At 45.8% G+C, this 27,183-nt stretch overlaps 1 protein-coding gene across 1 annotated transcript in view; it reads left to right on the forward strand.

Annotated features, from left to right (window-relative positions):
* The first annotated feature begins 4,127 nt into the window (after nucleotides 1-4,127).
* The window catches only part of Vstm4 (V-set and transmembrane domain containing 4), an 85,345-nt gene continuing 62,289 nt past the window's right edge, over nucleotides 4,128-27,183 (forward strand). The window contains exons 1-2 of the mRNA XM_085687837.2: nucleotides 4,128-4,245; nucleotides 11,542-11,940. Coding sequence (XP_085543963.2) covers nucleotides 4,191-4,245; nucleotides 11,542-11,940 — 454 coding nt within the window. The 5' untranslated portion in view covers nucleotides 4,128-4,190. The remainder of the gene's footprint in view (nucleotides 4,246-11,541; nucleotides 11,941-27,183) is intronic.

Below are 27,183 nucleotides of genomic sequence, written 5' to 3' on the forward strand. Positions count from 1 at the left end.
AGGAGAATTGCCCAGGGGCTGGAGAGATGGCTCAGCGCTGAGAAACAATAGCTGCTCTTCCAAAGGACCCAGGTTCAATTCCCAGCACCCACATGGCAGCTCACAACTGTCTGTAAGTTCAGTTCCAGGGGGTCCCGACACCCTCCCCAGACATATTAGAAGGCAAAACACCAATATACATGGGAAAAAAAATTAGAAGAATTGTCCAGAGCAATGTTAAGTGAAGTCAAGCCCTTCCTTTCTTAGAGTCAAGAACCCATTTACTACAACTGCGCTTACTCAAATTACTGCTGCTGAAGCTATTTAAGCAGCGCAGACATAGAAATCCGAGTTTGTAGTTACCTTTCTACTGTAAACCAACACATTTATACATTGAATACACACACAATTACACTAACAGTGAAATTCAAACAAACAACATTAATTTTATATGATGGCTTGTTAAAGGGTTGGACACGGCAGAGAGCGTTCTGGATTTGCGGTGTCTCACCACCATGTTCTGAATAGTGGGGCTGTCACTCCCAGCAGGAAGCTGATGAGCTTCCTGGGCCCAACTCCATCGGCTACCCTGCCCCTCTTTGACCTCTGTTACTTCCATAAGCCTTTCGGTCTGGAATTACTCCAAGCTGGGAGTCTCCACTCCTGCAAACAGATAATCATAATTCTGCCTCAACAAGTGTGCACCACTGCGTCAAACATGGTAAGATGTCTCAGTCTTCTATTTCCAGATTATTAGGAGGCTAAAATGGGAACTTTCTGATAGCCTATGGTGCTTGTATTCAACTATCAGTCACATAAAAACAAGAATATCTTGGGGCTGGAGAGATGATACAGTGGTTAAGAGCACTGGCTACTCCTCCTGAGGTCCTGAGTTCAATTCCCGGCAACCACATGGTGGCTCCCAGCCATCTGTAGCAGGATCTGGCGCCCTCTTCTGGCACAAAGTACATGCAGAGCACTCATACATAAATAGATCTTAAAAAAAAAAAGAACTTTTAAAGAGATTATTTTAAGTAGTTTGTAAACATTTTGAGTGTATGTGTGTGGTACGTATTCATAAATGTATGTGTATTCTGCATGCACGTGGCACACGTGTATGAAGGTGCACATGCATGTGTGTATATAAGGAAGTGGAGACTCAAGGGTGCTATCCAGTGTCCTCAATTACCCTCTCCATTTTATATTAAGGCAGCCCTTGTGCTGAACCTGAAGTTTTCTTGGACTGGGATTGCAGGTGGACTGCCACACCTGCCGGCTTTTACATGGATTCTAGAAATCAGTATTCTAGCCCTCACGCCTACAAGACAGGCCCAGTACCTTCTGAGTCATCTCTCCAGTGTGTGTGTGTATGTGTGTGTGTGTATGTTTCTGTCTGTCTGTCTCTATGTCTGTGTTTTAATTAAGATGAGCTCTGCTATTGCCCAGGTTATCTTTGAACTCCTAGACTCAAGAAATCCTCCTGCCTCAGCCTTTCAAGTAACCGGGACCATAGGCACATGCCAGCACACTCACCATGTCTGATGCTCATTTCTAAATTTTATTTCAAAACAGAACAAAACTTGTAATAGCAGCACAATAATGTCTTTATGCTCCTCCTTGGGCCCTGCTCTCCAAGTGTGTCTCTCTACAGATATTTTAGAATACATGTTACAGATACATATTGTTTTTTTTAAAAAATCATTTACTTGCTTATTTAAAAATAGTTTGTCAATATCATGTCTGTTAAGCCCAAACACCAAGTGCCATCACCAGCACTTTGTCTTCCAGAACCATATCTAGGAAGTCAATTCATATATTATATAGTTTGTTCTGTTTATGTACAAATTTTCCAATACTATCAGTAATTTCTTTTGGCAATTATTTTTTTCCAGACTGTTGCTTTTTTGTTTGTTGTTTTCATTTTAGTAGACAGAATTTCTGTCCTGGCTGTCCTGGAACTCACTCTGTAGACCAGGCTGGCCTCAAACTCACAGTGATCTGCCTGCCTCTGCCTCCTGAGTGCTGGGATTAAAGGTGTGCGCCACCACACATAGGCAATTATTTTCTGATTCATCATACACTGAGTCTTTTTAACGGCCTCTATTTTGTGTAACTCCCGTATCTTTTTTTGCTCAGCAAGTGTTTTATTCGTCGGAACTGTAAGGACTGGTCTGAGGAGCTTAGTGTAGTATCTGAGAATTGATGGCCAGTTGTAAGGCACAGCGTGCTTAGGTACAGATGGCCTGTCCCATCCCTACATGTTTTATTCTAATCTCCTCCCTCTAGAGTCTCTGACTGCCTCCTGGGAACTAATGCAGACTGTTGTATCCAGTCAGCCTGCCGAGTCCTTGGCACCAGTGACACTCACTGCTGAGGACATTGTTTAAGTATGAAATGTCCCCAACAGGGAGGTGTTGAAACCTAGATCCCAGCTGGTGGGCCTGTTTTGGCCGATGATGATAATGTTGTGGTCTCTGCACATGAGTGCATGGGCACATACATCTACACACACATTCACATGCATTAACTAACACATGCACCTATATACAAAGAAAAGGAAAGAAATCAAATCATGTGGTCCATAGAACCTTGGGAGTGTCTTGGGCCCACTCTGCATCTCAGTTTACTCAACCCTGGGATGGGATGGAGTAGATTACTGGCTCATTCATGCAAGTAAAGTAGCTTCTGTACTGTTTTCTGGAAGCCTTGGAAAGATGTTTGCATTCTCGAACAGTAGGACTCTGTTTGACCCTGAACTCTGCCCCACCCGATGTGAGTGTGTGCGCGCGAGCGTTGTGTGTGTGTGTGTGTGTGTGTGTGTGTGTGTGTGTGTGTGTGTTACTGGGCATCATACTCAAGGCCCTACATGTGCTTGGCAAGCCTCATATCACTGAGTGTCACCAGTCCCCATCCTTTCAGGGGTTGGGGACCTTAAACAGACAAGGTCTTGTTAAGTTGACCAGGCTGAAAATCCTCCAGCCTTAGCTTCCCCTGTAGTTGGGCTGGCAGTCACTAGAACTGCTAGTCCTTACTTCTTGCCCTGGTGCCAACTCAACAGCTCTGAGGCTGCCTCTCCATCAAGGTCGTCTGCCCTTCCACAGACCTGGCTCTGTAGCGGAGGGGCTATTTCCTTCCTGGCTGCCTGAGTGGTCAATCCAGTCCCTGGGAAGCTCTTTTCCATGGGGGTAATCCCCCAGGTGGCAGGTCCCAAAGGAATCAAATAGCCTTTTGGCTTGCCAGTAGGATGGAAGGTCCATCCTGGAGTTGTCCGGGCATCAGTACCCACTGGCTTCAAGTCCCCGCTGGCGGTACCTCTCCGTGCCTCCCCCAGTCTTCCTTGCAGCCTTTGAGTGGGAGGATGTGAGGCTTCTGCTTTCTCTTGTTCCACTCCTCTCGGTCTTCTTCCCATACCCCCCCCCCCCCGCCCGCTTCCAGGGACCCACAAGGGCCTACTGGCTGTTCTTATTTTCTGAAACCTCACAAAGGAGCCCCAAATAACGGACACAAAGTGATTGCTGATGTTACCTTGAGGCGTTGGGTACACAACACTAGTCGGGATAGGGCCATTGCCCTGCAACAGAGACTGGAAGACCCAGAGGCACTTGGAAGATTAGGCTCCTTCCAGGCTCTCCCCTGTAAAGTTCCTTAACACCTGCCACGCCAGGCCCAGGGAAGCAGAGCCCTAAATGGCGATTCTTGTCCATAGTTTCAAACTTTTCTATGTGAACCCTTTAACTTTCAAAGGATCGTTACCCAGCTCCTTCTCCAAGGTCAAGGTAGAAATAGAAAACTTTCTCAATTGCTATAAGCCTCAATGGGAGTGCCTGGGGAGAAAATATGTGAGGTCCAGTGTCAGGATTTGTGAATGAACCCCCCTCCCCGTAGGTGCCTGGACCCCTCTTAGCAATGTCCTTGTTGGGGGCGGGGGTGGTCAAGGAGACCAAAAGGCCTCAGGAGACCACAATGCCCTCAGTTCTGTATGCCCTGAATCTCCTGGGTCACCTCAGTTTTCTCATCTGAGACATGGGCGTGGTGAAAGGGGACACCACGGGCTGGCTGAGCCTGTTGATGGAGAGGCCGCTCCCCCAGCCCGGCACGGACCCAGGGACCCAGCAGCGCTGGCCGGGGCTGTGGCAGGAGGCGGAGGGGCGGGCCGGGTCTGGCGGGCAGAGGCGCTCTCCCGGGTCACAGCGCCGGGCGGCGGAGGGAAGATGCGGCTGCGGCTCCTGGCGCTGGCGGCCACCGTGTTACTGAGTCCGGCCCCGGGTAAGCGCGGCGTGGCGGGCGGCTCCGCGGGAGGCCGGGGCTCGAGCAGGAGGAGAAGCCAGGGTTGCGCGGGGTCCTGGTGGCGCTCTCCTCCCGGGCAATCTAGGCGGCGCAAAAGCTCCGACCCAGGTCTCCGCGGTTCCCAGTTCCTGTCGGCGTCCCGCGGTGGAGACCCGCTCTTGGGACAGCTCCGGGTCCCTTCTGAGCCGCAGGCCGCGGAGGATAGGGAGTAGCCAGTCGGACCGGAGCCCTAAGTTGGCGGTTCCTGTCTTCCATAGCAGTCAGGACCCGTGGCTGTTGCCAGCACCAACTTTTCTTCAACTATCTTTGGAGACGCTCCGAAAATGAGGCCAGGAAACCGGATTGTTTCAGTCGGTTGGGCACTGAGCATTTACTTACTTTAGAGTCTTCTGAGACGGTCAGACCTGGTTAGAGAGGGTGTTTGTTCTAGGCTTCATCCAGCGGGGTCCTTTCCCACAAACACACTGCTCTGGGAAGTACCTCTGCTGTCTTGCATTGAGCTTTACCGTTCCCACTTAGGGTCGCCAAAGAACCTTCTCTTCGTTCCCCCTGATCATGCTGGCTAGAATAATAGTCATAGATACATTAGTGGCTCCTCTTTCCCAGGAGACTACCGGTGCCTGGGGCTCACCACCTCTTTTAATCACAACGGAATTTCAAAGTAAGAACCTCAAGTGTTTATTGATCTAAGTACTTCGCAAATCCCTGGCGCGGTTTACCAGCCTACCAACCTCTGAGGGTTGTTCAGTTTTCCTTTATTTTTAAAATGAAGAACAGAGACACAGACCTTCAAAAGCAGAATCCTGGACGTACCTAGGGCCACTCTGTAGCGCCTGCTTGTGTGACTCTCTTTCTGGGCCTGCCATTCACTCTTTTAAATGTCTCCTCCAGGTTTCCTCACCTCCATTTGCAAGGGAAAGCCCAGCACACTGGCTTAAGTATAAACCCATACTCCTAGTTCTGGGCTGTCTATCACCTTCATTTGGGAGGTGGAATGGGAGTTTGTTGGCCATGCCATCCTACCTCACCTTACAGAAAAGAAAACTGTCAGTTCAGGAAGTCCCTAAATCCGGGCCATGGTAGAGAGTGGTGGTTATGATTTCAAGTCAGATCTACCAGGCTTCAGTTTCATCCTGGCTATATGCTGTGTGAGCTTCAACAAACTGCTCAGCTTCTCTGGGCCTGTCTTGGCAGTAAAATGACAATTAGCAGACAATGCAGATAAATCAAGAAAATACTTCTAATTGCCTTAGAACCGTGTTGGGCCTGAAGTTCGCTTGAGCAGATGTCCACCTCTGTATTCTTAGGTGGCATTTTTGGCTCACAGTGAGTACCACATGGGTTAGGTCTAGAGACACCTCTGCTTGGTGCAGCCCCAGGGCCGCAAACCACTCAAGCAAGGCAGTGAACTTCTTCAGAGACGTGATGTCCTGACTCAGACATCACTTTGCTGTCACTTAGAAGCTCCTGGCTCCTGGAAATGAGTGGAGCATTTCTTTAGGCAGAGAGGAAGACAGGCCGCACTCACATCGTGCTTTGTCCACTTTCCTGGCCTGCTCAGAGCTGTGGCCGCTTCTGCAACCCGGGTGAAGCCTTTGGTTCCTGCACCTGAGGGCTGCTGCTACTTCAGCGCCATCTGGAGCTCCATGGATTTCCTTCAGAGAGCTGAGCTGTGTTCATCCCTCTCATGGCCTCATCATCATCATTTATGTCCTGACAATGCTAGAGCATGCATGGGCAGCCTGTTTATGGCGGGCTGTTGTTCTCCAATTGTTCCTATCCTGGGCAGTCCTAGATATTTGTGTGATTGTCATACCCAAGGTTCCACAATCTTCCTTTATTTTGTCTATCTAGCATTTTTTTGGGCGGGGGGCTTCCTCTTTGCCTAATCCCATGCAGTCTTCCAAGCAGTACTATCTTCGGGTATCTGCCGTCCTTCATTCTCATAACATGGCCGAAGTATCTCAAGTGCCATGGCTGTATCCTGTAGTTTACTTCCTTCTGTAGATGGAGATGTTTCTTAATGTCACTGTTGCACGTGTTCAGTTTAGTTCTCATGGCCTCACCAAAACACAAATCTGTGGTGAGATTCAGGAGACTGAGGTTCATGCAGTAACACAAACTACAGTGTAACTTATGGGATCCCACACAAAACAGAAATTTAGGGGCTGTTCTTCAAATGTATTAAACTTCCAAGCAATGACCAGTAAAGGCTAAAGGCAGTGGGCTCTTGCATCATGGAGCCTCCCTTGCTCCAGGGCAGTGTGGGGTCACTTTCCATGCCCCCAGGTGACATGCAGATTTGCAGCTCACCACAGTGCTTCACTTGCACTTGCCATGAAAACTGACACTTTACCACCGTTTGTGTGAAGAAGCCCAGGGTGGCAGAGCCCTATTCCTCTCCTTCTCCTTCTCCTCCTCCTCCTCCTCACCCTCCTCCTTCTCCTTGTCCTACTCCTTCTCCTTCTTCTTCTTCTGGTTTTTTTGAAACAGGGTTTCTCTGTGTAGCTTTTAAACCTGTCCTGGAACTAGCTCTTGTAGACCAGGCTGGCCTTGAACTCACAGAGATCCGCCTGGGTCTGCCTCCCAAGTGCTGGGAGTAAAGTCATGTGCCGCCACCGCCCAGCCCCCATTTTTAACAGAGGCAGGTTTTGAGCCAGGACAGCTCTCTACCCATCGTTTCTTTGCTCACTCCTTCTTCTCTGACAATTGGAAAGGCCTGGGACCCTGTGACTTCCAGTGCCCAGTGCTTAAGGGATGCCTGGGGCTTTCTAGTGTCAGAATACATGCATGTTGAAGGAATGGAATCATGGCTGCCGGAATCTTGCCCTTCTGCTTGGACCAATGTCACCCATTTCTGTATGTCATCCATTGTCACTTTCCTTTCGTACGAACTGGCCTTTGATTGGGGTAAAGAGTCCCTGCCAGAGGACTATGAGCAGGAAGCGGCATCAGTCTAGGCAACAGTGGGGCATAGGTCACAAAAGGATAGCCATCTTTCCAATTCTAGCCTGCATACAGTTCTTCTTACCTTGGGAACTCTGCACAGTGAGACCCTCTATCTTAGAGGTCATTCTTAGCTGTTGAGTTCTGCTTCATTGATTCCAAGATCGTTGTTCCGGGATTTTGTTAAACCCTCCATGTTTCCTCCACGGCCAGTGACACTGTAAGTGTGTTCCCCATCCTTTGTCCTGATGAGACGCTGTCTCACCCACTAACCTATTAGCTCATAAGGTCAACTGAGGCTGCGGAGACAAGAAAGCGGCGGAGACTTTGAGTGAGGAGGATTGGTGCGGAGGGAGCTTACCTTAGTTCTCGGAGAACATTGCATTCTGCTTCAGGCTATTGTGGCAGTTTTGTAGGTCAGGGTGTGAGAGTTAGCCCTGTCTAACTGCTACACTGTGTCAGCTGGAGGAGGAGGGGGTGAGTGACACCTACCCTGTGGGAGTCCCTCTGCTGAGCCAACAGTTCCTCAGGATACCTTTTCAGCACACAGGTTGTACATGCTCTGACATTTGGTCTGTCTGGCCTGTGTGTCACCCCCAACCCCCCATCATTCTTCCTATTGCTCCCCCTCTTTCTGCTGAATCACAGGGGACACAGTGACCATGGTGGGACAGGAACTGTTCAAGCCTCTCTCTCCACATATTGACTTAAGAAGTCTCTGCTTGCCTATGCTCAGCCTTTCGTGGCTGGGCCTGTGCTCCCGCGGTCTGCACATAAGCTGAGCTTCCCTGTGTGAGTTTGACATGAAGAACCTCCAGCTCCAGTGCTGGGGGCTGCTTGCTCATGGCACCTGGCTTTGACAGGGGACCCCATTTCGGAAAGCCTGTGACTTTCTGACAGAGCCTGAGGTGCTTGGCCCTGTCAGGTTCAATGTCTCCAAACCTTTCTGAGCCAGTGCAAGGATCAGGGTCGGTGGCAGGTGAAAGGTTAGGGTGAGCCTTCATCGGTGGAACTGTATGCAGTTACCAGCTACCACGCCAAGTGGCTTTAACAACAGATATGCATTGACTAACAAGGGGTGAAATCTGCGATCAAGGTGTCGGGGCTGGTGTGTGTGTGTGTGTGTGTGTGTGTGTGTGTGTGTGTGTGTGTTTGTGTAGGCTGGTTCTCCCAAGGCATCTCTGCTTAACTTGCAGCAGTATCTTCTCCTTGTGTGTTCTGTCTTCTTCTCCACATGTCTATTCTTACTTGACCACAGTCTGAGTGGTTCCAATTGTCTCTGGGCACACCTTCAAGATCTCTTTTGACTTAGTCTCTACCTCCGAATACACCCACATTTGGGGGTACTAGGGGTTAGTATTTTGATGTATGAATAGCCTAGGGTTCTTCATAATTCAGCCCATGATGAATGCCTTTGCACTCCCGTGGGGGACAGCTATGTTTGGACCATCTGTAAGAGAACATGAGGTGAACGGAAGGCAGAAGGGCATGCTAAGAGAAAAGGGTGCCCTCTGAGGAGGTCAGCACAGTCCTTTTGCTGCTAGAGAGGAAAGGGTGGCCTCTGAACTCAGGCCCTTCGCTGCTTCCGGAAGCTGGGGTTAGGACATTGAGCTCCAGCCACGAGAGGAGAGGAGGGGAGGGGTTACGAGTTTGCCTCCAGGATGAAATCTGGCCTCCCATGGGGACTGGAACACTTGGCACATTCTTTTTGTTTCAGTCACTGTAAATAATCCCCTCTTCATGTAGAGCTAACGGGGAGCCTGGAGCATAGGGTTCAGTCTGCTTTCATCCCACCCATGTTGTTTCCCTTTCCTCTCTTCCCAGCCCCTCTGGCTCCAGTGGGGAGCCTTAGGGGGTGGGCCAGGCTGGCCTCGGATTCTGGAAGCCAGCTGCTGCAGTTTGGTGCTCTCGCTTCTGTCCAGTTCACGGGGGCTAATGGAATAGGGGTCAGCCAGGGGTCTCAGAAGCTTCCTTATCCACCAGGGAACCCCCACACGAGGCTATCTGCACGTCAGATGCACCTCAGTCATCAAGAGGAAGTGTTGTCCATACAGCCAGTGATAGCCAGGTTGGCAAGATGCACGGAAGGTGTAGGCCACTGCTCTGGTTCACTGTGGTTGGCCTCTAACAGCAAGGGCACTGTCCCTGGGGAAGGCAAGGAGTGGCCCATAGGACACTCCCAGATAGCCAAGAGCTTCTACTTAACTAAATAAGTGTAGAGAGCCCCTTGCCATGTGAAGTGATGCTCAAGGTCCCTAAGCCTAAGGTGGGCTTTCTCAGATACTTGTTGATGTGCATTTCTCAATTATTACGGCCTGGCTCTGAACCTCATTGCTGGAAAGAGGGATTGGGGACCTCACACAGGTGCATAGCACCCAGTAGCCCTAACCAAAGGCTGTCATGGTGTGGAGTGCTAAATAATGCACCCCAATATGTAACATTCTAACCCTCCTGGTGAATGTTACCTTGCATGACAAAAGGAATCAATAGATACAAAGTTCTACATTTTTAAATGTTCTTACATTTTTCTTGAGGGTCCTGAGTTTAGCACTTGGCTTCAAAGAGGGCCAAAGGATGGAAAATTGAGCTTCAGAACATAACTTTCCAAATGCTATTTAAAATAATCAAGAATATGGCTACTCTGGGTTGAATGTGGCGTTTCCCCTTAGAAACTCGGTTTGGAATTTGATCTCCATTGGAGATACTAAGAGATGAGGCTTGTAGGAAGTGGTTAGGACTCTGTCCTCATGAATGGATGGATCCGTTCATTCAACATTTGGCTAGGTCTCTTAAGCACCCCATGCCATGACCTGTGATATCCTGTGCTAAGTTGGGGATTCTTCTAGTAAGAAGGTCACCTCCTATTCAGTCTATGGTAAGATCTCTTAAGCACCTATGTCTTGACATGTGATTTCCTGTGCTACCCTGGGACCCTGCAGAAAGCTGTAGTTTAGCATGGTTCTGAGGATAGCTGCATGTGAGGAGGTGCTTCCTATGAGTTTCAGGGTGGTATGGCTGTATTGCATCACCCATGGTGATGGAAGTTTCTGTTCCACCTAGTCTCACAAGTTGTTCAGTCCCAAAGAAATACACAGAGGCTCATATTAATCATAAGCTGTTTGGACCATTAGCCAAGGGTTATTATTATAATTCTTATCTATGTTTAGCCATGTAAGGTTTGGTACCTTTTCTCAGTAAGGCTTTCTCATCTTGCTTCCTCTACATCCATGGGGTGATTGCACCTCTACCTTTCTTCTTCCCAGAATTATCTTAGTCTGGCTATCCCACTTATACTTTCTCCCTGGCTACTGTCCAATCAGTACTTTATTAAACCAATATGAATGACAAATCTTTACCGAGTACAAAAGCATTATGATTGGGTGAGATGAATAAAAGCCTTCCATCTATAATGGTTCAGCACAGGAAGTGGTTCATGAAAACGGTACCAGTGTTCAGCTTCTTTAGGCTCAAATAGTCTGGGCAGGTATTGGGGTGCCCAACTGGAGGTCAGTCAACTCAGGAGTAGAACTGTAGTTCAAAATCAAGTTGATTTGAACTAAAAACTCAAAGGGTAGGTTGTAGGGAACAGGACCTGGAACTCCGAAACATCTTTTGGGTTATTGGGAAAACCCCATATCCCTCTGGCTCCAAGGACTCCTTCATGTTTTATTTTAACTTGTTTGTTTCTGTTCCGAGTCCATAGATCCTGAGTCTAAAGGAGCCACCGAGAATCCCAAGTTGCTCCAGTTCACTAGCATAGTATAGCCCTCTGCTTGACCATTATTGCCTAGAGATGAACACACTGAGACTAAGAAAGTGAGTAGGGAGAGAGACAGGCAGTCTCCTGGTTGGGCAAGCCATAAAAGATTGCATATCTGACCTGCCTTAAACAACTGTGACCCGCAGCCCTGCCAACATTGATTAAAACACGCCTTGGGGAGGTTAGTGGAGAAGTTGGGGTATGAGCTGAGTTTTCAAGAGATTCTCCAAGTCCATAGTCATGTATGTAATCTGAATGCTAGTGGCAGATTAAAACTTTTTTTTTTGAGAACGTGTCTATTTGGATGGCCAGTGTTCAACAAATCACACGAATGAGACCAGCATAGAGAAGAAGGTGGGTGTCCGTGAGGCCCATAGGAGAGCCAGCCCTTTGGTCATAGTGAGACTGGGGAAGCAGCGTAGAGTCCTGAGCCCGTTTCCTCTGGCCTCACAGAACACCTAGATGCTGGCAGCATACAACGTATCCCTTGCTCCTGGCAGTGGCCCAGCTGCATGAAGTCAGACTGCAGCCTGCATTCATCTTCCTCCATTTACTCTTTTCATTTGCAGAGCTATGTGGTGCTCTCAATGTCACTGTGTCCCCAGGACCTGTGGTTGACTACTTGGAAGGGGAAAATGCCACTCTCCTCTGCCACGTCTCCCAGAAGAGACGGAAGGACAGCTTGCTGGCTGTGCGCTGGTTCTTCGCTCCTGATGGCTCCCAGGAGGCTTTGATGGTGAAGATGACCAAGCTACGGGTGATTCAGTACTATGGGAACTTCAGCCGTACTGCCAACCAACAGAGGCTGCGCCTGCTCGAGGAACGTCGGGGCGTACTCTATAGGCTGTCTGTCCTGACCCTCCGACCGGCAGATCAAGGGCAGTATGTCTGCAAAGTCCAAGAGATCAGCAAGCACAGGAACAAGTGGACAGCATGGTCCAATGGCTCCTCGGCAACAGAAATGAGAGGTAAAAATGGCACTGGGGTCCCTGAGGAGGTACAGAGTGTGGGAGGTCAGCGATCCCCGCTTTTGTCATGATGTAAATGTTGGTTGGCTTGTTGACTCTGTTAGCATTGTACAAGTCTTGCAGCCTCTGTGGGCCACAGGTCTATGAGTCCAATCATGCAGATGAGGACGGACCTTGGACACTGTGGCTGATGCGCAGTGTAGATGTGGAAGGAAGGACAGAGGAACGAGTGTCTGCCCCTATGCCCATCATGTCCTGCCTGAAATATTGGACTATGTGTGCTGTCAGATAAAGAACGCTGGACTCCACTTACAGCGGTCAGTATCTGTTAGAGTTCGGCCTGAACGGTGCTGGCTTTGGACTTCTGAGACTTTGTGGTTCTGGGAGAGAATGAGGAAGATGAGGGGAAGTGACCGCTTGGGACATCATACACTGAGTCCGTTATGGGGAGCAATGGTCTTTGTTGCTTTTCTTGGTGCAGTGACCGAACACCAGACAGAAATCATTTAAGGGAGGAGAGATTTGTTATGGTCTATTGTTTTAGTGGTCAGGATGCAGCCGCTTGACCCCATGCAGCGGGCCAGATCATCATGCGGTGGGAGGATGGGGTGGTGGAGGGCAGCTGCTCACAGTACAGTGAACACAAAGTCAAGGGTGTGATAGGGTGGGACTGGGCATGGCAGTCCCCAGGTCCTCCAGGACCCACTTTTCTCCACTACTGCCCATGGTGTCTACTAGCTCCTCAGTTAGCACCTGCAGCAGCTGGGGACCAAGCTTTCAACACTTAATCCTATGGGGACATTTCATATTCAAAGGATAATGATGTTGGAAAGTAAGTGGGGTCTTTGGTCCATGTGGAAGTGTCAAAGCATATAAGAAGCTTCCAGAAGCAGGATCCTTCCTTCCCACAGAGGCTGGACGATGAGGTATTTTTAGATATGACCAGGTAGGACTGGTCTTTGGATACCTTGAGTTTTCTCAGGTGGGCACTGTTTGGCAAGTGTGTCATCACAGACACGGTGGCCTTGGACTGTAAGTAACCCTGTCTGTTCAACTGTCCCCAAGCCAAGGCTGAGCCTAATTGGGAAATGTCCCAAGGAACTAGACTAGACTTTAATTAGGAAAGAAACCTTTGTCGATGGCCCAGCCCATTGTTCAGGGCTATGTCTCTGTGACCGCCTTAACTAGGGCTACCTGGTACCCTAAAACAGGTGCATGATGGGAAGGCCTGATATAAACTTATAGCCCTGTAAATGGAACAGCCTCTTGCTTCTGATGTGCTGCCAGTCTTGGCTCTCAGACAGCTGTGAAGTTTCAAAGTCAGGAAGGATAAGGGCCCCAGGCTGGCCCTCCCTTCTACAGGCAGATAGGGGGTGAGTTTGCATTTTCCAAATATCTTGGCTACCAAACACCATGTGGGAAGGCTGTCATTTTTATCTCCAGTGTCCAATGTTCTAATCATGAAGACACCTCTGGCAATTTTAATGCCTTTCTGTTCTGCACTCAAATCATGCCTTTGATAGCGTCAAACTTGGATTAAATTCCACACAGGATCAAGGGATTCACAGAGAAAAGCTGATTGTTTAAAATATGAGAGAGGGGCTAATCTTATCAAACACGATATATAATATTAAAGCCTTTAAGCTACATTGTTTTGGTGAGCATTTTGAAAGGGGACTTTTTTCATTTGTGGAAGGTGTTTTTTGCAGCCCTGTGTAATAAGGGGCGTGTTAAAGGGAGCTACTCCACGTGGGAGGTCTTTGAAGGAGCCACTTGTCTTTGGGCCTGGTGTTATGGTTTGTGGTATGATGTATTTGCAAAAATGCTGTGTGCTTTCCCTCCTTAAGCAAATTAATTCAAGAAAACAAATGACTGCTAATATAAATATGTATTTTGGCAAAGAAAACAAGAGCAAAAAACTTCAGTGGCTGAGGGCGCAAGCCACAAAGATGGTGTCTTGGCGCTAGCTACAACATGAGATCCTTTGCTTAAGAGTGTATGCGTGTGCCTGTGCCTGTGCCTGTGCGTGTGCGTGTGCGTGTGTGTGTGTGTGTGTGTGTGTGTGTGTTCAATGTGCATGTCTACATGTCCAATATATCCTGGAGTCATGTGCTAAATCTCTTGGCAGTGGCAAATGCTACCAGTTAGCCTATGTAAAAAGGCCTACTGCCTTTAAGTAAGCAATCATCCAGTTTATCACTTCATGTAAACCTGCTTTAAGTGTATGAAGCTAGGCTCCTTCCACAATGTTTATTTGAAAACTTGTTCCAAAATTCAGAGGTAGTTTGCAAGACTTCCCCAGAAATAAGGCTCTTTTCCCTTCCTCTCCCCACTCTCCTTCCTCCTCCTCCCATCTCCGATCCCCCCATTTCTCCTCCTCGGCTCCCTTTCCCTTTGCTCATTTTCTTTTATGTTTTTCTCTTTTCTTTTTAAAATGGGGTAACATTCCATTTTGTGTAGGTTCCACATTTTCATTGCCCATTTGTCAGTTTCTGGACATGTGGGTGGATTCTACTCACCAGCTACTATGAATGGGGCCATAATGAAGATGGCGGAACTAGTGTCTTCTCAGGAGCATATACAGACCTTTAGGTATATGCCTAAAGGAGCGGTAGAGCCTGGTCATATGGGAGATCTGTTTTTGCTTTTTTGGGAAACTTCCATACTGATTTCCAAAGAGGCTTTGCTCTTTTAGACATCCACCAACACCAGGTAAGCATCCCCCTCCCCAGTGTCCAAGGGGGTTGTTTTCAGCATTTGTGCTCCCAGGACCATTCTGAGTGGGTGCAATGGAGCCTTCAATGTGTTTTTAATCTGTGTTTTCTTGAAGGCTAAAGATCTTGAACATGTTAAAGTGTTTGCTGGCCATTGTGTTCCCCCTCTGAGAACTTTCTGTTCAGTTCCACAGTCCACTTTTCAGTTGTGTTGTTTTCTTGGTGTTTAATTCTTTGAGTTCTTGTTATGGTCCAGACATGAATCTTCTGTATAGCTACAAAGATTTTCTTCCATTCTGTAGAAGTTAACTGAGACTGCCAGCCCTAAAATAATGACATGGGAACTTAATATTAATCATGAATTCTCAGTCTTAGCTTAGGCTTGTTTCTAACTAGTTCTTATAACAAATTAACTCATATTTTAAAATCTACATTCTGGCACATGATTCGTTACTTCATCTCCATATTGTCCATCCTGCTTCCTCCGTGTCTGACTGGCAACTCCCAGCATGCCTAGATTCCTTCTCCTCTTCCTTTCTTTCCCTGGAAATCGGAAATTGTGCCTATTCTTTCCTGACTAGCCATTGGCCATTCAGCTTTTCATTACACCAATCACAGCAACAAATCTTCACACAGTGTTCAAATATTCCACAACATAGTTGACTCTTTATTTTGTTGGGAAGAAGCTTTTTAGTTTCCCGAGGTCCCATTTGTCAACTGTTGGTCCTAATTTCTGTACAGCCAGAGTCCTACCAACAAGATTCTTATCTATGCATGTTCCCTACTTTCTTCTCTAACCAGTTTGGGCTATCAGGCCTTATATTGAAGTTATTTATCCATTTGGAGGTAAGTTTAGTGCAGGGTGGTAAGGATGTAGTTTTATTTTTCTGTATGTTGCAGTCCTGGTTTTCCAACATTATTTTTGAAGGTTCTGTTTTTCCCCAGTATATTTTTTGGTGTTTCTGCCAAAGATCAGGTATCTGTCATCACGTAGAGTGTATCTGGCTCTTCTAATCTTGTCCTATGATCTACATTTCTGTTGTGTGTCAGTACCAGTCTGTTTTTGTTGCTATGGCTCTATAGTGTGATTTGAAATCAGGCATGGCGACACCTCCTTTTGCTCAGCTTTGCTTTGGCTTGGTCTTCTTTTGTGCTTCTATACACATTTTGAGATTGTTTTTCTTATGTCTGTGAAGAAAGGGCCTGGTGTTTTGATTGAGATTGCGATGTTTCTAATCCGCTGATTGGTACTGTTTTAGTTCCGGTTCTACTGCTGTGCGGAGGCACCGTGAACAAGAAAATTCTTAGAAAAGAAAGCATTGAACTCAGGGCTGGCTTATAGTTTCAGAGGGTTAGTACTTGATCATCATGGCAGGACAGACAGACGTGGCACTGGAGCAGTAGCTAGGAGTTTATAGCCTGATATGCAGGCAGCAGGCAGAGAGAGACACTGGGCCTGGCACGCATGGGTTCTAGAAACCTCAAAGCCCACTCCCAGTGACACATCTCCTCCAAGGCCACACCTTCTCCAAGACCAAAGACCACACTTCCTAACCTTCCCTGAAGAGTTCCACTACCTGGTGACTAAACATTCAAGCATATGAGCTTCTGGGGTCATTCTCATTTAAGCCTCCACAAGTAGAGTAGCCACTGTCATGGTAGTGATTCTGTTGGTGCATGGATTGAAAGGTCTATCCATCTTCTAGTATCTTCCTTGATTTCGTTCTTCAGTGTGTTCAAGTTTTCACAACAAACGTCCTTTTTTTCCTTAGTTAGATTTATTCCCATGTATTTTGTTTTAATTTTTATGACTATTGTGGATTGAACTGTTATGTTTTCCTGACTTCTTTTTTAGTACCTTTGTCACCTCTCTCTCCATATATATATATATATATATATATATATATATATATATATATATATGAAGGCCACTCATTTTTATGTGTTAATTTTGTATCTTGTCACTTTGTTAAAAGCATTTATCAGCCATTTTTGATAGAATCTTTATGAACTCTTATGTATAGAATCAAGTCATATGCAGATAGAAATACTTTGGCTTCCTCTTTTCCTAACTGCATGCCTTTCATTTCTTGTCTTACTGCTGTAGCTAAGACTTTGAGCACTATACTAAACCACACAAATACTTCATATTTTATGGTGACTTGTGTAGTCTAACTTGTCATCATTTTCCATTGTGGTGTTCCTTTTTCAGAAGTTATTTTTAATTCAGAAGTTGTAATTTACACTTGATTAATTATACAGAGTACCTTTTGGTGTCTAATCTTGGAAAGTATTTCCAATTGCATGCTTATAAAAGCTTAGAAAAGTATTTACATTTTCTCTTACACTTTAAATGTTAAAGACATTTTATCTCCTTAAGATCCATTTTTATATAAAGATAAATTATTTTTGTTTCCTACTATTCCAATTACTAGAGAGTAAGACAAATTCCCCAATTGTCAGTGTTTCAGATTTCTTATATATTTCATTATTCTTATGTGATTTATTTTTCTTTAAAATAATCTTGAGAAACAGCTTACCTAGTTTTGTGGATATTGTTTAATGTTTTGACTGGTATGTTGACTTTTAAAACTGTTATTGTGTTGATAAGTACAATTATATTCTTTTGTGTGTTTTGTGCTGCTGTGAAAAAAATATCCGGGGTTGAGGTTTTGATAAGGAAATGGGTTTATATAATTCACAGCTTTGTAGGCTGTGAGTCCAAGATTGGGTGGCTGCATCTGCTTGGCTTTGATGAGAGACCTCTTGGCTGCAGCACAGTGTGGCAGTGGGCGTCACGACGGGCACGTGTGCAAGAAGCCGTGTTTACATGGTGAGACAGGAAACCAGAGGGAAAGTCTAAGCCATGCCTGCTCTTTCTGTAACAGTCAGCTTTAAAGGAAACTCACTGGAGCCTGAAAAAAAGAAAGCCATTAGTCCCTTCTGCGGGCTGCCCAATAACCTACGAAATGTCTCCATTTCTTCAAGGTTCCAACTCCTCTGAAAGTCCTTAGCTGGGGACCAAGCCTCTAGCACCCAAATTCCTGGAGAGGAAACTCAGAACCATGGATAGACTTTGCACATCTTTCCTAGGTAGCTGTTCTTATCCAGGACCCTGGATTTCTTTCTCTAGTTCAGCTTTTTAAGCACCTTGTGAAAAAAAAAATACCTACCTATGACTCCTGAAAAATTTTAATCTGTTTACTCCTCGATATTTCATTGTTATAACTAAAATCCAGTCCTCCCTTCCATGTGTGTGCACACACAGTTTGGGTTTGGTTGCTGGCAAGTATGGAGTTTGACTTTTGTTGACTTGCTTTTGGCAGCACATGGGGTTCTGTGTACTTCAGATGTGGTCTTTTCATTTGCTTATCAGTGTGTGTGTGTGTGTGTGTGTGTGTGTGTGTGTGTGTGTGTGTGTGTGTGTTTTAATCCGTGTCCCAATGGCCAGTACTTTAAACCATTTGCCTGTGTCATTTTTGTACAATTTTACTATGAATTTAACTTCTCTGTTGGGGTTTCCGTCATGATCACATTTTCTATTAGAGACTGTTAGAGACTCAGTTGCCTTAGGAAAAAAGCCAGATTTGAGATTTCTGTCATCCTTACGAATCCACTCACCAGAAAGGTCATTGGGGTTGTCCTGGAGAACTTTTCCCTTTGGAGATTCTAAAGCCCTTAGTTAGATATCCGCTTTCTAAATCTGTCAGGGAGAAAAAGCCTGTCAGGTATAGTGACATTCACACACTTTCAATCCTTTTCTAGGATTTCCCATCTTCCTTAGCTATAGTTACTTCTGCGCCTGTGAGTGGCCATCCCACAGAAAGGACAGAATTGTTGTTTTTTTTTTTTCCTCTTGGAAGGGGAGGGAGGAGAATAGGAAGTCTTCTGACTGTAAAGGGTCATTGCTAGGAATCCCAGTCCAGCCTATTGAGTAGATGAAAGCCATGGATATTATTGGGGCACAACAACCAAGGCTCATGCCCATGGTGTAGGGTATTTAGATAGTATTCAAAGTATTCATGTGTCTCGCGATGCAGTTGGGTCTGATATCACAGCACCATTCATATCACTGGGCTCTGGTTTGCTTCTTTGAGTGGGAGAGCAAGGGAAAGCTGATATACAGGGATAGACTGCGAAACTTTCACCCTGCCCTACCCACACCCACGCTGCATCCTGTGGGCAGTGGATTCCTGTGCTTGTTAAATGCACTACAAATATCATGCACAATAAAAACGGGAGCAACAGCAGTGAGAAGCCACCATCCAAAAAAACGATCTGCACACCCCAATAACTGCAGCTCCCCTTGCCTAGCTTTGTTCTGTGTCTGTGTCTGCGATTTTTCCCTAGGTCGGGCCAGACCCTGGAGCCTGTGTGCATGTAATAAGTAGTTTAGTGGGGAGTAAGCCCTATGTGAACAGAGCTGCTGTTTTACATTTTCAGTGGGAAATTATTAAGCTGTGACAGAGATCAGGGATTTTGAAACGCGGGGAAATAGACAAAGGGCCCTGTCAGGAAATCATGTGCTGGATTTTGGCAATTGCTCCTGGATGCTCTCTCAAGATCGCTAGTGTGATGTGACGCAAGTCCATAGGCAGACATGATGAGTAAACGCTTGAGCCTCCTGAGGAGCATGAAGTCAGGCTCGGCTTATTGGAGAAAATCCATCGGAGCTGATAAACGTGTGAGTGGAATCTTTCCTGTGCGAAGGAAAAAGCCACGGCAAAGTGTGAGGCGCCATGTGCCACTTGCTGGGTGAAAAACCCTGCTTAGCGAGAACTGGGACTAAGTCATCGTGGTGCATAGTGTCAGAGTGCTGCTGACCCTGTGCAAACATCAGGGTCCATGCTAGGTTTAAATGCACTTAGCTGTTTTACCAATGGTCTTAAAAAGGGTGCTCATATCACCCTAATGAATGTTCAGAAAATACAAAATTGAGAAATGCTTTTTTAAAAAAAAATTGACGAGGAGTACAGCATAATAAAAATGATTGCAGGGAGGTAGGAAACACAGGCAGGAAATAACAAAATGAGATTCAATTTGAAGGCAGGCAGAGTGATACATTGGGGGCACATGAATCTTAGGCAACGTAGGATCGTCATCAGAAGGCTGTCTCCATGAAGGGATAATGGAAAGCGGTTATATGATCTTGTGCAATGTGACACCACGGTGTGTCAGCTGTTGCCATCTTTATGCTTGAACGAATTAGCCTGACATCTCTAGGAAGCCAGGCAAGTGGGCCAGGCCCTGTATGGGTGACATTTAGTGAGACCACACAATGAGCTCTGAGAACACATTTCCAGAAACACAGATACTATCCAGAAAAGAAAGATAAAGGTAAGAAAATGAAGGACAGCCCCGGGAGAGAATCTGTTCTTTCAGTCCATGAAGCTGTGGCTGGCTTAGTGAAGAAGTACATTGGAAACATGCCTTCTGATGCTCATTTCTTCGAGTATGTATCTTAGTTCACTCTTTTGTTGCGGTAACAATTGCCTGAGACTGGATAACTCATAAATAATAGAGATTTATTTAGCTCACAATTCCAGAGGCCAAGAAGTCAAGAGCATGTTTCTGGCACCATTGAGGACTTCCTGTTCATCGGTGTGGTCCAGGGCAGAGGGCTCACTTTTATAACAGAGCCATCCCTGTATAACCCAACTTATTGGTCATGTCATTGATCAGTGAATGAATTTGGGAGGGCCCTAGCCAATCACCTCTCTAAAGTCCTACCTTTTAGCATTGCTGTATTGGTGGCCAAGTTGCCAGAGCTTTTGTGGGACACAGTCAGATCATAGCAGCATTAATAAAGATACTAAGCCATTAAAATTCTTTGGGGTCTGAAAGCACATGGGTGGATCCATTTTGCAGAGTGGACAGTCCATTGTGAGTTCAGTGGTGAAGGACACGGGCCACCATGGAGATTCACAGAGGGCCCCTTGCTAGCCAGGAAAGAGGGCAGTGCCGGGGCTGACACTGATGGCTTATGATGGGGTATTGCTAACTAGGGGATTACAGACTGGCTCACAAAGGTGCCTGTAGAGAACACCAATGAGTTTCCATTGGATGTCACAGGACGGTGTTTTCAGCCTTGCCTGATAAAAGGCTTTACTGGAGGGTGTGAATTCCCAACTGTGTGTGGCGCTTTCGGCCATGGAAAATTGTAATGCATCCCACAGCTTCAGGTATCTGTTGGCTGACTGAAACATGGGTTTGAGGAACAAGATGAAAGGGGCAGAGACTGTTCCTCATAGTTCAAAGGGGTGTTAAATTTGGCCAAAGGAAAAGAACGGTGCTAAGGTGTCTGGTGAGAAACATTTGCTAATGGACCGATAGGGGTTATGAGAGAGGTCTTTGGGACCTCAGGGTTGGGTGGAGCTCAGACAAGATGTATGGTTTGAAATGTTCCTCCCGGGGTACCTCTTACGTGGGCCTGCAGTTTCTTCCCGGGGTACCTCCCTGGGGTACCCATATATGTGGGCCTGCAGTTTCTTCCCGGGGTACCCATATATGTGGGCCTGCAGTTTCCTGTGGTCTCACTTTTGTGAGCTGATCTCCCTGTTTTGAGTGGGTGAAGGTTTCTAGGAGGTGGGTAAGGTAGTCAAAGATGGGGCTGTAGAAAACACCAGTATTGGGGCAATGAAAGGGTACAGTTTGGCTTGGTGTCCACTACATGGACTCCTTTGGTCTGGTGGTAGAATTTGCTTTTCTCTTGTTGTGATAAAACACTTTGAACAAGAAGCAGTTTAGGGGAAGGTGGGGTTTATTTGGCTTACACTTTCAGGGCATAATCCATCATCAACTGAAGCTAGGGAAGGAAATCAGGTAGAAACCTGAAGCAGAAGCAGTGAGGATGCTGCTCACTGGCTCATGCCCAGCTGCCTTCCTTATACAGCCTAGGCCCACCTGCTTAGGGATGGTGCCGCCCACGGTGGGCTAGGTCCTCTCAATCAATCATCAGTCAAGATAATCTCTCACAGGCATTGCCATGGGTAAGTTGGATCTGGACAATTTTTCCACCGAGGCTCCCTTTTCCTGGGTAACTCTAGGCTGTGTCAAGTTGATAAAAAAAAATGAACCAATACAGGGGTATTCAGGGTATTAAGTTGGAATGGATTTTGTATCTGGCAAACATGACAGCCCAGTAGGTTCCCAAATGCCATTGGCTTTTGGTACCCATAGGCATAAAATGAAACAAAATAAGAAATGAACAAAACAAAATAGAGCTGCGAAGGGTTTTACCGAGGTACTTAGTGATTGGATAATCATCCTAAGTATCCCTGTCAAAAACAACTGAGAGCTTTGGATGTCTCCTAAGAGTGACGTGCTTGTTCTCATTAGGTAAAATTCCAAGATCACCTTGGAAATGAGGCTAAGATTCCATATTCCAAGGGGTTCAAAATCTCTCATACATGTGAGAAATAAGGTCAACTGAGTATCCTTCTTGGACTGAAAGTGTTGCGGATTTTAGATTTGCTCAGATTTGAGAGTGTTTTACCATTGGAAAAAATCTCTAATCTGAAATGTTAAAAACTTTAAAATATGATGAAATTTCATGTTAGGGAGACTCAACCTGTCTTTGGCTGGTTACTTTTTCCAAATAAAAATATTTTCTGTAGAAAGGGAATTTGCTCCTACAGATAGAAAGGTCTTGACTGAATCCATCTGGATTCCCCGTCTAGTACTGACTGATCACTTCTGCACTGATTACTGATCATATGTATGGGCATGACAGTTTGCAACTCAAGCTGTTGTCTTCCTGGGCTGGAGCATGCGAGCCCCAGCTACCTCCCAGCAAGTTCCAACCCTCACCCTCTGCCCATGTCCATGGTACTGGTCTTTTCTTTATTGATCTCTGAAGACATTCCTTTTCCTCATTTGACCAATTTGATCTCTCCCAACTTTTGGAGTCTCCCCACTTTGGGATTCCTCCAAACTATGTTGTGTTCCATAACCCCTAGACTTGTCTCTCCAGGGCATTGACGAGTGCAGATCCTTCCCAGGAAATGCAGATAGCTTGGCCAGCATGGCCCTGGCTACAGTGGGATTCTTGTTGTTTCTTCAGTTGTGTATAGTGGTGTTTCCAAGATGAAGTCTGAGGGTCCACAGGGTTCTGATCCAGAGTAGGCCTAGCCTCTGTCCTAGTGCTGTATCCGGTGGTCACCAGTTAAAGCTAGAGAGGCTGGTTTACAAGACTCTTACTGATGGCCCTGTATGAATGTGAGATATTGCCTTCGGCTTTAGGTTCTGCTGTGAAGAGTGCAATGGCTTTGGTCCTCTGGGGTTTGTGAAAAAATGACCTTTGGTGGTTTTTCAGTCAAGTTTTTGCAGCCTGGAAAATCAGCGGCAGTCCAACATTTGAGATGAAATACTTCCCTTCCCTCTGCCCCATGTTCAGAGGGAGCTCCCTTCATCAACAGTGCAATGCTCAGAACAGCAGCAACCTGCAGACTTCTGCAGTTTAACCAGGGTTTTACACTAACCACAAACAGCACAGCTGAAGGAGCCAGACTGTTGGTTGATTTAAGGTTACATAAGTCAGCTTTCAATGGGAAAATGCTGCTACCTTAAAAGTTTAGTGGCGGAGCTAGCAAGATGACTCAGTATGTAAAGCATTTGCCAGGCAGAACCCACCTGGAAACTGCATCCAGTCTGTGCCCCAGCACATCTCTGGGGAGAGGAGAGGTGAAAACAGCAGAATCCTCGGAGCTTTCTGACAGCTACCTGGGTTTCCACAGTGGCAAACGGGAGATCCCACCTCAACAATACAGAAAGTCAGGAACAATAGCCAGGTCTTCCTCCGACCTCCACATGAGGTCTGGGCATGTGTATGTATGTGTGCATGTGTGTGCCCACATGTGGACACATGAATGAATTAGTCATGTCCAGATATATCAAAACACACACACACACACACACACACACACACACACACACAGAGAGAGAGGAGAGAGAGAGAGAGAGAGAGAGAGAGAGAGAGAGAGAGAGAGAGAGAACATCATTTACAAGAAAAAAAATGAAATGTTTGGGGCAAAGATGAAATCAGAACATAATTATCATCCGAGCATTTGACTCCACAGTGTGAGAGGGGACTTAATAATTAGATTTGAACTTAATACCACAGGGAACAGATACTTCCGGTTTCCATGGAAGAAGTTAACTAAACCCCTTCTCTCTAGAGACATGGGACAGATAATTAGGAATGAGATTTACTGAACATTTAGGGCTACTGCTTAATTAAGCAAGCACACATCATGGTGTTTACAGTGTCAACAGGTCCAGACACTCAGAAAAAACAAATTGACAACCAGAGTGTAATTTAAACAACACTCAGACATAGTCTTCATTGGACTAAACCACAAGCCAACCACCAGTCTTGCAAAACATCAGGAGATTAAAATATCAAACTCTCAAACATGTAGGAAGCTCTCATTTATGAAGTTGTCCTTGGAACACTGTGCCCAAAGAGGCATGAGGTAGACAGTTAGCATCTCTGCTGACCTTGGTCCCCAGCCTCCTAATCTAGGGGAAGGATGTGAGGAGACAGAATGAAAAGGCAGTACTATATAGCAGGTGTCTTTGACATGAAAGGAAGGCAGGGATATAGTTCTGGGATGCATATGAGATCACAGGAGAACTTCAACAGAAATTCTGGGCCCCACATGTCAGAACCAAAGGCAGCTCAGGTAGGCCTAAGCAGGAAGAAGAGAAACTCTAGGAATCCAGGGGATCTAAGTTAGGGAAGTAGGCAGTGATGAGCAGACAGGCTGACCTGGCCAGGGATTTTAGCACCCTGCCAATTCTGCACAGAAGAAGTTCCAGAACATATTTGACCCATAAAAAGTGAATGAGTGATTTAAACTCATGGGTAAAATGCCCAATTGTAATGGCAAAAAGGGACAGAAAGGCGGGTGCTAAGGCAGATGTTGAGAGAGGCTGAGTCAGAGAGGAAGTCCCGCTCCCTAACTGTACAAAATGCTGACCCTTGTGTTCTGTAGCTGACTCCCTGGAGGAATGTGAACTTCCTTTGCAACTGCCTGGCACCCTGGGAAGTTTATTTATTTTTAATTCTTTGTTTTGTTCCCTACGGTTTGCCTTAGTCTGAGTGCAAAAGGCAAGAGGGGCTGAAGCTGAGCAAAGCAGAGCCTCAGTGTTTATCACAGTGGCCAGGCAGGTCACCGAGTGGTCTTTCCCACAGTCCGACTCAGTCAGAATCTCCAGAGGGGCTGCCTCTGAACTGAGTCTTGCAGAAGCAAAGGGGAAAGGAAGTGACAGGCAAGTCTATCACAGAAGTCTCTGTGTTGATGGCTCCTTCTCCATCTTGTGTGTCCAGTTGTACATAGTGGGAACACAGCTACATCCTCCTCTTGGGAATTGGACCCTTGAAAATGGACAGATAGTGAGCCTCTTCACTTTGAACTGGGAGCAAAGGGGTTGTGTGGCGGGCGTGGTCGATCGATAATTAACCAGACCAATTCAATACAAAAGATTTAGCTTTTAATGAAAGGGGAAAAACTTACAAGACCGGAGATCCCACGAACACCAAAAGAGTCGGGAACCACAAAAGAGGAAGTGGCAAGGCACTTCGATCTTTTATTTGTTTTGTGTGGCCTGAAGGGGACACACCTTAAGCAGAATGTGATTGGCTGAGATTCCCCATCATCTCCCCCTTTGTCTAAACAAGACTGAACTAAACCCAATACAACTACATACAGTAGGAACAGATACCAAATATATAAAAAATTACAAGCAACAAACAGTAATAAGCAAGAAACATATAACAAAAGTTTTATTAAACATCCTATTTCAAGGAGTCTAATGTAGAGAGTAACTACGACTATCTAATCTTCAACTCCATCGAGGATCTGAGAAGGGAAATAATTTTACTCAAGCAGCCCGGAAGTACAAGCAGGAAACTTCCGAAATGTGCAACAAATGAAAGAGACAACTGATTACCTGGACAATCACCCAAAGTCTCGTTTGTAATGTTGAGTCAACCAACTTTGGCTAAGGCCTAACCTAACTGACATGCCATTTTCAAAGGCAAGGAACCTTTTAGAACTCTCTTACCCTGTCTTGGCAAGATAAGACAATCCTGTTTTTATCCATTTACAAATATTCTGTAATTTTGTCAGTGGTTGAGGTATGGGCTTTTTCTTTGCTCAAAGGCCAGTTCTGCAAGAAGAAGACAAGCTCCAAGTGGAGTGTCTTTGGTGTTCAAATGTTCTCTTGGGAGTAGAGCGGTGATGTCAGGAGTGATTGTGTCTCGTTAGCACGAAATTTTTAGGTTAAATTAAAGGCCATTTTTCATAGCTCTTCGAAGAGGTTGAAGATTATACTATCTATACTAAATGTAATCTCTATGTATCTTAAGAACCTGATTAGCCTAAATATAAATATGACAAACATATATGACTATTGATTTATAATTCTTGATATCTATCTAACTTGAAGACTAGGAGAATAAACAACTGTGCAATAAATGAGGATAATGACCTCCAAATGTAAACAATGTATATCATTACATAAACAACATATAAATATCTTAATCAGAGGTAGAAATGTACACTGCAATATAATAAATATATGTATATATCAATACAAATAGAGGTAGAAGCATACTCATATACAATATTCAATATATCAATGTACAAGAATCAACACCAATACAATTTTCTAAAAACAATAACTCACAAATACCAATATACTATTATCCTATCAGGGTTGTTGACTCGTTCCTTTATTTTCTGGTCACCTACATATATGTTTCTTCACATGGATCTGTGTAGTATGCAGTCTGAGGAAACTGAGGCAGGGTGGCATCTGCTCTCCGCTGGGTACAAGTTCGCAAGGTTCACATACCAGGAAGCAGATCTTAGACGTCTGCTCTTCTTGGCAGAAACTACAAATCATCCTCTGCTTAAGTAATCCTGCTTCCTTCCTGTAGAAATTTTTAAATAAACACCCATGAGGTGCAGGTCCAGGGCAAGCACCTGCGGACACTGTAAGCCCTAGGGCAGATGTGTGGCTAGGTCTCCATGGCTTCTGAGGCTTCAGAGAGGAAAAGAGGCTCAGGTGGGATGGGGCTTCTGCCTTGACCTCTTCCCCAACGCTTCCAACATGTAATGTTGTCATGGTCTGCTTTCAATTCCTTTTGAGTAACTTACTTCTCTACTATGCCCCACTGTACCATACATAACCGCACTACACCACACCACACCACACCACATCACACCACACCACACCACACCATACCACACCATACCATACCATACCATACCATGACATACAGTATGGTACCATATCATGGATTGACTAATTGATTCATTCATTCTTTTGTTTTTTACTAAGACACGCTCTTGATATATTGCCCAGCCTTGCTTCCAACTCCCAGACTCCAGGGATCCTCCTGCTTTTGCCAAGAGCTCCAGGCACACACTCTAGAACCACTTCACTCCTGTGAAATAACCAAGGAGAATCCTAGAAAGTGAAGGAACAAGACAAAGATGCAGATAACACAAGTGGACATCAC

This window comes from Myodes glareolus, chromosome 5 (assembly GCF_982192425.1).
Source record: "Myodes glareolus chromosome 5, mMyoGla1.1, whole genome shotgun sequence".
NCBI lineage: Eukaryota > Metazoa > Chordata > Mammalia > Rodentia > Cricetidae > Myodes > Myodes glareolus.